Source organism: Cystoisospora suis, assembly GCF_002600585.1.
Source record: "Cystoisospora suis strain Wien I chromosome Unknown contig_1113, whole genome shotgun sequence".
Taxonomy (NCBI): domain Eukaryota; phylum Apicomplexa; class Conoidasida; order Eucoccidiorida; family Sarcocystidae; genus Cystoisospora; species Cystoisospora suis.
Genome location: NW_027153914.1, coordinates 5,939 through 17,438, shown reverse-complemented (window position 1 = coordinate 17,438; position 11,500 = coordinate 5,939). Strand labels below are relative to the sequence as shown.

At 43.1% G+C, this 11,500-nt stretch overlaps 1 protein-coding gene across 1 annotated transcript in view; it reads right to left on the bottom strand.

The window, feature by feature from the left end:
• Positions 1-1,605: 1,605 nt before the first annotated feature.
• Positions 1,606-11,500, bottom strand: part of CSUI_002691 (uncharacterized protein) — a gene marked incomplete at its 5' end in the record, with an annotated part of 15,656 nt that continues 5,761 nt past the window's right edge. Inside the window, 7 exons of the mRNA XM_068062890.1 lie at positions 1,606-4,261; positions 4,998-5,733; positions 6,718-6,803; positions 7,860-8,126; positions 8,485-8,676; positions 9,942-10,079; positions 11,236-11,340. Of these exons, the coding sequence (XP_067925134.1) occupies positions 2,828-4,261; positions 4,998-5,733; positions 6,718-6,803; positions 7,860-8,126; positions 8,485-8,676; positions 9,942-10,079; positions 11,236-11,340 (2,958 nt within the window). The remainder of the gene's footprint in view (positions 4,262-4,997; positions 5,734-6,717; positions 6,804-7,859; positions 8,127-8,484; positions 8,677-9,941; positions 10,080-11,235; positions 11,341-11,500) is intronic.

Below are 11,500 nucleotides of genomic sequence, written 5' to 3'. Positions count from 1 at the left end.
AAAGGGGGGGGGGGTTAGGGGATGCATGGCTGGAAGAAGGGGGAGAGGAGGGAGAAAGAAGAAGGGAAGGGGGGGGGGTGAGAAGAAGAAGGGACGGAGAGGGGGGCGAGAAGAAGAAGGCAAGTTTTCTTCCCTTTTATTTCGTGGTGGTCTTCACTTTTTGTAGAGCCTGTTTCTGCCTTGTCATTTCGCCATCTCCCTCTTCAGCATCGCCGTAGGAGCCACTCCTAACGGCTTGTCTATGATGGATTAGAGATACCTCTCTTTGCAGCAACCTTACATAAGTGGAGTAGCTGTTTGTCTTTAGTCTCAGCGGGGGGGGATGGCGTGGTGTCTTGCTCTTCTCCCTTCCCCCCCTTCCCCTTCTGAGAGCGACTAGCTAGCTAGCTAGTTGTAGTATGTATGTGTTGATGTCTACATGGAGTTGAGTAGATAGACTAAGACCTTCATAATACGAGAGATGAAACCTGAAGTGATCTTCTTGAATCTAAGTCACAGCAAGAGAAACTTCTCTCTTTTTCCATTCTTCTCTCATTCTTTTAGAAGGAACGGCAGCTTTCTATCAAAGCAGGCGAGTAGAACTTGAGACGAATCTTGTTCTCCTTATCTCAAGTGACTCTTTATGAGAATAAGAAACACAAGAAGAAAAAAAGAAAACGAGCAAAAGAAGAACACGAGTAAAGGGAAGAGACAAGGAGAGGAGTGGAGTGGTTGGAGAGAATTTCCCAGCCAGCTAGCTAGCTATGTACTGTTGAAAGGACTTGAAGAGACCGATGTATACGGATCAGCGAGTCCCCATCAGTCCGTTCATTAGCTGGGTATGTCTCCTTTCTTTCTTTCATTCATTAAGCTCTCGTTCACTTACCTCTCTCGTCTTCTTTCCTTTCTTCCTCCTCCACTTTATATGCGGGAGTGCGAGATAGACATAGAGATAGGAGAGGTGGAGAGAGGAGGGGGCATCTTTATCCGAGCGAGAAGAAACAGAAAGAAAGGACTATTTCTAGAACCCAGGAGGACACCCTCTTTCTATGAGAGGAGAAGAATCAAGAAGGAAAGATAGAAGCCATCTATCTTTTCATTAAAGATTGCACAAAGATCTTTCTACGTCGAGAAATCTGTCCGCATGAACTATGTTTTTTCGGAAGAGTGTGAAAGAGAGCCTCATGAGGAGGAACCACGCGTAGCCCCGTGAAAGACTTCTCTCACTTCTCACCTTCTTTTCTTGTCTTCTTCTTTCATTTCTTTGATAGACGATGGAATGAAAGCGTGGTTTCGATTGCAAATCGTCTTTATCTTCTAAAAGATATAGATGTGTCTATGAGCCGCTTAGATGAAAGGAAACCTGGAGAGCCATACTGTAAGGAAGTACGATCCTGATGTGAAGGAGATATTCTCGTGTCTATCCCCAAGAGATCTCAGAAGAACGAGAAAGAAAGTTCTTTCTAACCTAGCTATGTCTGCCTTTACTGCTACTCCTGAGAATACGTCTTCATTCAGTTTGTAGCCCCCCTTGCTTTATTCGCTTCGAAAGAAAGAAAGAAAAAGGAGATGTCTTTACAAGACGAACCCTCCGTCCTCGGAACAGGGAGTAGAGTGACTTTCCTCTGGACCTTCTTCAAGGTCCTTTTCTTTATCGGGAAGAAGAAGAAGAGAAAAGCAAGAACCATGATGTGTGTGACGAAGGAGAGACAGAGAAAGAGAGAAAGATACACGTCACTTCGTTAGATGGTAACGAACAGAGCACAACAAACAAGGAGAGAATCGATCTTCCTTCTCTTCTTCGTAAACACGATGGAGTAATGAGTTCTAGAAAGAGTTATCTTCGCATCCATTTCATAAAAAGGACCAAAAGGAATCGAGGGAGCACTAAAGAGAGAGGTGAGAAGGAGAAGAAGACGATGACGGTCACAACAGGACCAAGAGTGGAACGAGGTGTACATACACTCCACCGATCCAAAAAGGATTGGCTTGTTTCCTTCTCATCATCCATATCATCCTCATCTTCATTAGAATCACACAACACCCTTCAAATCTTTCACAACAAGCTAATCTACTTTTCCTCTTCTCCTTCTTTTCTTATCACTCCTCAAAAATTCATCTCTCTTCTCTCCCCGGGTCTTGCTACAACATAGAGAGACAGAGCTGATCTCGGAGCGAAGTGCTCATCTGCACTTGTCTGTCTCTCCGCCTTAGCTGTATCTAGAAGTAAAAACGAGATAGTTACATATAAATATCTCTCTCTCTTTCTCCGCTCTCCTTCTCCACGACCGCTGGCTCTCCATCTCTGTCATGAACAGCCCTTTCTTTAGTATCCTTCGCTCCTCCTTCTTCTTTCTTCTCTCTCGTTCTTCACATCTGAAGTGATCTCCTTCTAGCCATTCTACAGCGGCGACTTTCCTCTTCCTTGTGAAAATCTGGCTTCCATAAGAAGTGGCGTATCTCTCTCTCTCTTTCTTCTTCTTTCTCCACCGCTACCATGACGACGGGTATATCAAGTTACTTCTTTAGATAGACATCTATACACACATAGCCTCTAAAGTAAAGATGAGAGAGCCTATTGCGAGGAGAGAAGATAATCTCATCTAAGACACGCCATTACCTTCCTTCAGCTCATTCGCAAAGACAAGAAAGAACTCATCGTCTACTTTTCAAATACTGAAAGAAAGAGAAAGAAATAGATAGAAAGATAGATCGATAGATGGAGCTCGCCTATCTTTCTTTTGTGCATAGAGACTTCTATGAAGATCCATACAGGTAGAGAGATCTAGACGAGACCCACCATGTATGCATGTTGATAAGAAGAAAGAAAGGTAAGAAGGTTCTCTCGCTAAGCATCAGAATCGTTACCATAGACTCCTAGGCCATAGAGAAGACTCCAGACAAGAAGCAGATTTTCTTCTCCTTTACTGAAGGGAGATTCTTCTTCTTCTTCCCCAGGGAAAGGCTCTGAGATGTTCTTTGATCTTGAGAAGTCCCCATTCTCTCGACTGTCGACTCGCGAGAAACGACTCTCTCCTTGTTTACTATTATCATTCTGGAGAGCGTCCAAGGCAGCTGTACGTACACTCTGTAGAATAGCATCGATCCTTTCATCTTGTTGTGTAATAAGAGCGGAAGAGGTGGGAAAGGAGGTGTGAGAAAAGTCTTCCTTCTTTATCGTAATCATCCGCATCATGCTCGAATGGAACCTCTTGAAGAAAAGCTTTCGCCGAGAAGACCCGGTAATAGTCGACTTCAATGCAGAAAAAGAAAAGGCGTTTTCTTCATTCTTCTCTATCTCCCTTAAGTCTTCTTCTTTCTCTAGGTGAGATCTTTCGTTCCTTGGAACTTCATTGAGAAGATCCTGTCTTTCTATTTCATCTCCATGGCTTCGCTTCTCTCTTTCTTCTTTCTCCTTCTCTTCGCTTTCTTCTTCTTCTTCATCTTGCATAAAGAGACTATCAAAGAGGGCTTCATCTTCCTCTTTCTCTTTCTTCCCTAGCTTTTCTTCCAAAGCTAAAAAGAGAAATCCTATCATCCAGCTAGGTCTTCTATAGCTACTAGTTAGCCTATCTAGATCATTCTCTTCTTCTTTCTTGTGTCGTCTTCCTCTTTCTTCTCCTTCTTCTATCAAACTCCCATGTTCTTCTCCAACTGACAAAGATTCCTTGTTCTCTCCAAGACGATCTTCTTTGCCTTCTTTTTCTTCTTTCTTTTCATCTCTTCTCTTCTTCTCCCGTCGTCCTTCCTCTCCTTCTTCACATGTTTGTCCCCCTTGGAGAGGTCTTTCTCTTTCTTTCTCATCTTTCCTCTTCCCGTCTTCGATCTTCTTTTCGCCTGTTTTATTCTGTGTCTCCCTATCTACCTCTTTTGCCTGCGAAGAGAGAGAATGACTTCGCCAACTACATTCAGCTAAAGTCAGAGCGTCAGCTATAGGATCAAAGCCTAAAGATCGGCATAAGCTAGTTAAATACTTAGCGTCCGAATACAACTGTCTCACGACTTCAACGGAACGTAGAAACCCCCCTCTTGACGAGCTCGAGGATGAAGAAGAAGAAGCCCCTGTCTTCTTCTTCTGAGACATAGGCAGTTGACTACTCAGTGAAGACGGTTTGGACTGAAATTTATGAGCCCTCCCACCCCCTCCGCTAAGAGATGATGTATTATTATTCAAACGTAGAGAAGAAGAAGAAGAATCTTCAAGAAGTAAGAGAATTCGACAAAAGCAGGCTGCTAACGAAAAGAGAACTCCAGCCATCAAACTGCTCGGGGACGTTTCTGCCTGGAAACAAACAGTAAGGGGGAACAAGAGAGAGAAAGAGAGAGAGAGAAAAGGGAAGGATGACGATGGTAATGATGAGGGATGATAGCAAAAAGTAAACAAGCTGATTAGACAGGGAAGCTCCAAGTGTGGAAAAGGAAAGATTAAGAATAAAAGAGAAAGAAAAAAGAGTTCAAGCGTCATCGAGAAAAAAGGATGAGAGAATGAGATACCCAAAGGAGAGGTGGACATACACTACACCCCATGGATGTCCCCCCAACGCATACCACGATCTATCTATCTTTAATCTATCTATCTTTAATCTGCTATCTATCTATCTATCTTTAATCTATCTATCTATCTATCTTTAATCCATCTATCTATAGTCTATTTATGCATGTACATTTTAGAGAGGAAGGAGAGGTTGCTGACGTGGTGGATGTACACTTCGGTGCAAGGCTGAATGCCGCCGCCGCCGCCGCTCCCTTGCCCCAAGTCTTGAGTGAGGGATGATGTGTCAACCAGTCTGAGGCATAAACTAATAGATTTCTATCTTCCTATCATCTTGCTACAGGAAGAAATGTCTTCTCTCCTTGAAGTCTCCCCCCAAAAAAGAAATCTCTCCCATCCCGCAGAGCCGTTTAGATACATTAAAGAGAGAGTAAAGATAGACAGATTGACAATAGACACACAAACGATAGATGGGAGATAGCCAAAGCAAGAATAGACTGGAGATAGATAGATTCCTTCCACGTACCTCAAGTTCAGCAAGAGAGGATCTTTGTAATAGATCATTTTTCTTTTCTCCGTCGCTTCCATTAGGAGCCCCTGATCTTCCTGTCCCTTCTTCTTTTTCTCCTCCTCCTGCCGTGGAAGACAATCGATACTCTCGATACTCTTCCTCATGATTCATACGTGTGCCGCTCACATCGAGATGAGGGAGGAGATGAAGAATGAACTCCCCAACTGTCGTCATGACACCCGATGGAAGCAAATCTTCCTCTTCTTCTTCTACTTCTCTTTCTCCGAGTTTCCTGCTAGGACCATTCGTCATCTTGTTTGAATACAAGCTTTCTCGTTCTTTGCTTTCCCCCCCTGATCCTTGGAGGAGGTCTTGTGTCGATTGTCTGAATCGATCTTGTAGCATCGACGGATAGTATCGTTGAAGAAAGAGAGATAACGGTTCTGAGCAAGTGAGAATAACGAGGGACTTCGCAGAGTGGAGAAGATTCAAGTAGGCTCGGCGACTTCGAGGAAAGATGAGAGATAAAGGAGGAGACACAGAGACAGGGTAAAGAGGAGAAGAAGAAGACTGGGTGTAAGCTTGAGATGAGAGAGAATGAGGAGTGAATGAAGAAGAAGAAGAAGAGGAGGAGGCGGAAGAAGAAGAGTGCGGTTTAGTATGTGATGTAAAGAGGTAAGAAGAAGAAGAAAGGACATCCTCGCTCAGAGAGATAAGAGAAGGAGAAGGATAGACAAGCAAACCCGGGTGTCTGAATTCGAAGGAAAGAAAAGACAGATAGAAGAAGAAGGAGAAAAGAAAAGAAACACATACAAAACACGGAAAGAGCACAAGGAAAGTGAAGAGATAAAGAAAAATATCGAACTTCCATTCGTAGAAGACAAGAGAGAAGCTAAAGGAGGATACAGGAGAACAGGATTCGCTTCAATCTATCATTTCGTCTTCTCCGCCTATAAGCCGATTCAAGAGGCCATAAGAGCTATGTTTAATACCTACGAGAGATACAGGAGTCTCTCGTAACCCTAGCATTCTTCCTTCCACAGAAAACTCTGATAGACTAAAGGTAGTTTGAAGATGAATTGAAGAAAGACAGTCTGAAGAGAGATACGTTCGGACATCTATCGCTGCTGAGAAAGAAAGGTGAATGTGTGTAGGAGGTACATAGATAGGTAGGAGCCTCAGCAGAGATGCCGCACTAATAGATGATGAAATCACTAGAAATGACCATCATATGGAAAAAGGATTCTACCTCTCCTTCTTCTTCTTCTTCATCTCTTTCTTCTTCTTCTTTTCTTCTCTTTCTCCCTTCTTCGCCAAGTGGTTTGTGTTCTTTTTCCTACCTTTCTTTTCTCCTCCACCATTCATCTGTTCTTTCTCTCTTGTTTAACGTCTACTTTCTCTTTCGCTTCTCTCTACCCCTCCTTTCTGCTCTTCTCTCTTTCTCTAGCGAAGATTCAGAAGCCGCAGCATCATCAAGGGTCTTTTCTTCTTTCTTAGAAAGAGCCAGCAGGAAGGTTGCAAAAAAGACGGCAACTAGAGAGATATCGAGTAAGGCTTAACAGAAAAGAAGGAGAGAAGATTCTCCTTCTCGAAAGCAAGAGAAAGAAAGAGAGAAAGACAGTGAGAGAGAGGAAGAAAGAAGAGAGAAAGAGAGAGAGAAACAGGCAGAGAGAGAAAGAGAAAGACTGAGGGAGTAGATTGATAAGCTAAGCTTGGAGTCACTCTCTTGGCCTACTGTTTGACGTAGATACGAAGATAAGAATTGAAGCGGGTCCCTCGATGATACGCAGCGCCGGCTCTCTTGAAGACTGCTGTACAGGCCTATAATGAACAAAGGAGGGGTAAGTTAGTGAGAGAGAGAGAGAGGAAGAAGAAGAAGAGAAAGAACGGTAGTCCACAGAGATGGTGTCAACAGAATCTTCTTTCCTTCTCCGTCTTCTCATATGAAGACAAGAGAGAGAGAAGAAAAGAACTCGAGAAAACAGTAGAAGAAGAAGATTATACTAAGCGCCCGAGATTTCAGGAGGTATGCAGCTCGAGTATCACCGAGGAGACTCTGTAGAGACTCCCCCACCACAACCACCGTCAATGGACATACATAGCTAGCTGTCTATCTACTCAAACTTAGCTAGATAGGTAGACACCTATCTAACTACGTGTACATATGTATAGCGAGATAGGTAGATGCAAGAAGCTCTGCACTTCTACCTACTTATGTAAGCCTACATCCATACAGGTAGATGGGGGAATGCAAGCGACTAAACATATCTTCATCTCTTTTCTTTCTTCCTCTCTCTCTATGTATATATATGTACGGAAGTGTCTACATTGATACTTAGGTACACATACAAGTTCTCGGCGTCATCGAGTGGACGTTTTCGTGTCTCAAGAGATAGGACATGATGCCGAGAAAAACACAAGGAAGAGCGACTGTACATACACCTGGAGATAGACTCTATACAAAGAGGCGAAATATCGAAAGAGAAGAAGAAGAACAATAGGGCATACCCTAGAGAGACGCACGGAGACTCTAAAAAGATCTAGGAGGGAAAGAGAGATAGAGAAGTTATCCACATAACGCCATCGTAGAAGATACACGCCTACACTCTACGCTTCATCTTAACAAAGGGAAGAGAGAGATGAGACATCTAGCTTGCATGTCTCCTTTCTCTCTTCCTTCATATACAAACGGCACCTGGTAAAACAGAAGAGAGAACCCAAAACAACTACGTACATCCATAGATCTCCGTCTACACTCCAAATAAAGATACTCTATCCACGCCTATATATCTATATGTATACATATAGATATATATAGAGAGAGTAGAGAGAGAGAGAGGGAGAGAGAAGGAGAGAGAGGCTGGAAGGGGTAGATACCTGATCAAGTTTTCTATGGAGACCGATAAGAAGTAGAAACTGTTGCATGCAAGTACTGAGGAGAGCCATATCTAAAGGCAGTAAACCTGGACTTAAGAAGCTCTCCATACTGTGTCCTCCTTCCATGGCTTCTCCTCGGGGCCCGAGACCTTTTCTTCTTCTTGCTCCTTCTCCATCTCTTCCTTCTTCTCCGGGGGATAAGGCGACTCCGCAGGTGAGAAAAGGATCGCCTAGTCCTTCACCCCGACTCTCCAGAGCAGCTCTCGCCTGAGAAAGAAACAAAAAAGGAATGAAAGAAAAGAAGAAAGAAAGATACAGACACGAAGCCACTTCCTCTGTGTACATTTCACTCCCCTCTCTATCACACTTGCTGTATATATGGAAATTCATTCCCAGATTTATCTATGTATCTATCTATCTATCTTGAATGTATCTATTTGTCGCTAAACTATCTACCTAGCTATTTATCTACCTACCTATGTTTCTAATCTACCTCTCTTTAATCTATCTATCTATCTGTCTTTACTCTGTCTATCTGTGTGTCTCTTTAGTCTATTATTGATCTAGCTAGATGTATAGCTTCATGCGTCCGGATGAGATGTCTATCTCCCTGTGTGTCTCTGACCTTGGATCGGATCGTATGAGTGAAGGTCTGAATGACAGGAGAGAAAGAAGAGAAGAAAGAAGCCGTGGCCGCATCAGCCGACGCAAGGACACAGGGTGCGAGAACGGCTTGAGAGGTTGTGGGGAAGTTAGGGAGAAGTCTCTCCAGACGTTGAAGGGTCCTAGACAATCGATCTTCAAGCTCGATCACCACCTACGCATGCATGCATAACAACCGATGCACAGGGAGACAGACTGGGGCCAATAAAGACGAGAAGAAGAAGAAAGAGAGACAGAGAGAAGAAAAGATAAGGAAGAAAGAAAGAGAAAGAAAGAAAGGATCGGAGATAGATCTGGATTTTTCCCTCAACAGGGGGAGAGAAGAGTGGAAGGATGTCCAAGAAGAAGAGAAGAAGAGGAAGAATGAAGAGACAGAAAGAAAACTTCAAACCAACTGTTAGGATGGAGTCTTTCCGAAATAACAAGAAAATTTTCTCTCTCCATTTCTTTTCTTCACTCTGTCTTCTCTTCTTCTTCACATCTATCTATCTATCTTGAATCTATCTATCTATCTACCTACCTCAACGCCTCGCATACAACCCACACATCTGTCCAGTCATATCTATGTAGATATCTATATATATCTTTATATATCTATATATATATGTGCCACATACATATATATCTCGAGATAAGAAAGAGAGAAGGATGATGTGAGTTGTTTTGGACTGCATGTTTCATAGTCTAGAGAGAGAGAGAGAGATACATGTTGAAGAGGAGATGCAAGCTGCTCCATTCAGCTGTGTCGCTTGAGACCCAACTCTCTCTTCCTTTAAGCTTCTCAAGAAGAAGGAGAAGAAAGATGAGATGTTGTCTACCGAGAGAAAGAAAGAAAGAAAGGGATAGAGGAAAGAGAAAGAAAAAAAAAGGAAGAGAATACAATTATGAAGAAGAAATTTTCTATCTCAAAAAAGACCGGAGAAGAAAGAAAGAAAGAAAGAGAGAAACAAAGGTTGCCTCACATACAAAGATGACTTGAGAATCTATCAGAAAAGAAACAGCTAACTACAAGCCAGGGCAGGTCACGATGAGATTCCCCATGTGATAGATGACAAAGAGATATGAAACACTTGCCTCTCCACCTTCCTCTCCTAGCAGAGAGACAAAGAGAGAGAAGATCTCTCTCTATTGCATGTCCACTAACTCCTACTCATTCTGAATGTATAGACACATATCTATGGAGATCTATATACGGCGGCGCAACCATCTTTCTTTTCTACATAAAAATTTCTTCTTCTTCTTCTCTCTGCTGTTCACAAAAGCCTTCGATCTTATCCCTCTACTTATCAAAACGATCTTGCTTTCTCCCGAACGCCGGTGTCTCTGAGACAGATAGTTTTTCTTCTTCTCTTCATCTTTCTCTTTCTCACGTTCACTCTCTCTTCGAAGGCGAAGAATCGAGTTGTCTCTCTCCCTTACCTGCGAAGGAGCTTGTCTCTTATCAAAGGGCACGACAGCAGGAGATTCCTCAAGCAGGATGGCATGCAGCGATTTGCATAGAGCCTCATTGTACACACGTAGAAGAAGCGGAGGAAAGACTAGACAACTCGACGACATCTAGACACACAAAGAGTGAGAAAGAAAGATTTGAGAAACAAAGAGTGAGAAAGAAAGATTTGAGAAACAAAGAGTGAGAAAGAATGAGGTGAGAAAGAATGAGAAAGAAAGAGATGAGAAACAAACAGAGAAGAGAAAGAGGTAAGGATAAAAGAGGGAAGAAAGCACGAAAGAAGACCAAGAGGAAGGGAATGAATGGGCCTTTGGTCCTTTCTTTTTTCGTAAAGAGACGACAGGGAGAAAAGACCTCCTAAATCCCGTCTTTCTTCTTCCTCTTCTTCTTCAGTCCACCGATCACTCACGTCATTCATGACAGAGAACAGAGACACCTACCACTGCTTTTACCTTCTCACTTGTTCATCTCCCTCTGGAGGTCCAAGTATCGAGACTACTTGATAGATGGAGAAGCATCGAAAGGAGCTTACATCTCTATCTATATACACAGCTGTATACACCTTTTCACGTGTATACAAGCAAATCGATACTACTTGATAGATGGAGAAGGAACTTCCACATCTTTGTACTTCTTTACATCTATAGCATACAGAAGCATCGAGACTCTTTGATAGATGGAGAAGCACCGATGGAAGCATCGACCTCCAGTGACACTTTTTCATTGTAAGTCCTCGATGCCTCATTTCTTAATTTCTTCTTAATCTTCTTCTTCCCTTTGTTCTTCTCCTCTTCCTTTCCAGACCCGCAGAAGAAGACTCCACTCATCACGAAGAAGAGACAACCCTCCTCCAGCATGCAGCACCTCCCTTCTGGAGGGCAGATCACACTCGCTCTTCTTCTTCTACCTCTCCTCACAGGCTTGTTCTCGCCTTCTTCTCAAGTCACTATAGCAGACCTATTCCTCTCTCCGCTTTTTGAGAGATGACACGGCACTCACTTGCCCCTTTTAAAGAACGCATGCATGCATGCAGTGTGCAGTCATCCTTCTCTTTTCTCTATCTTTCTTCTGTCGTCTCACTTTTAGAGACAAGCACAAACAGGAAAAAAGAAAGAATGAGAGAATCAATGAATGAATGAAAGAAGCAATAAGCCTTGTCTTCCCCTCTATGTCACCCTTTTGCTTCCCCTCCATCCACCTCATCTTCTTCTTCCTCTTCTCTCCTTCTCTTCTTCTTCTTCTTTAGACTGAAGGCTGGCCTACCTTTTTCCATAGTTGTGGGACCTGCGCCTCGCTCTCTGCTACTAAGGGGGTGGCACAGAGGAGAGTCTGAAATGTCTCGTATGTCTGCAGGAGTCCCTCGCATGTCTACACAAGAAAACATATCAACATAACAACAGAGGGAAAGAACGGATTTGCGGAACAAGAAGAAAAAGAAGACAAACAGAGAAAGAAAAAACGAACGAAAGAGGGAAAGAAAGACCATCGTCATCTTCATCATCGAGACACACTCTCTCTCTGTCTCTGT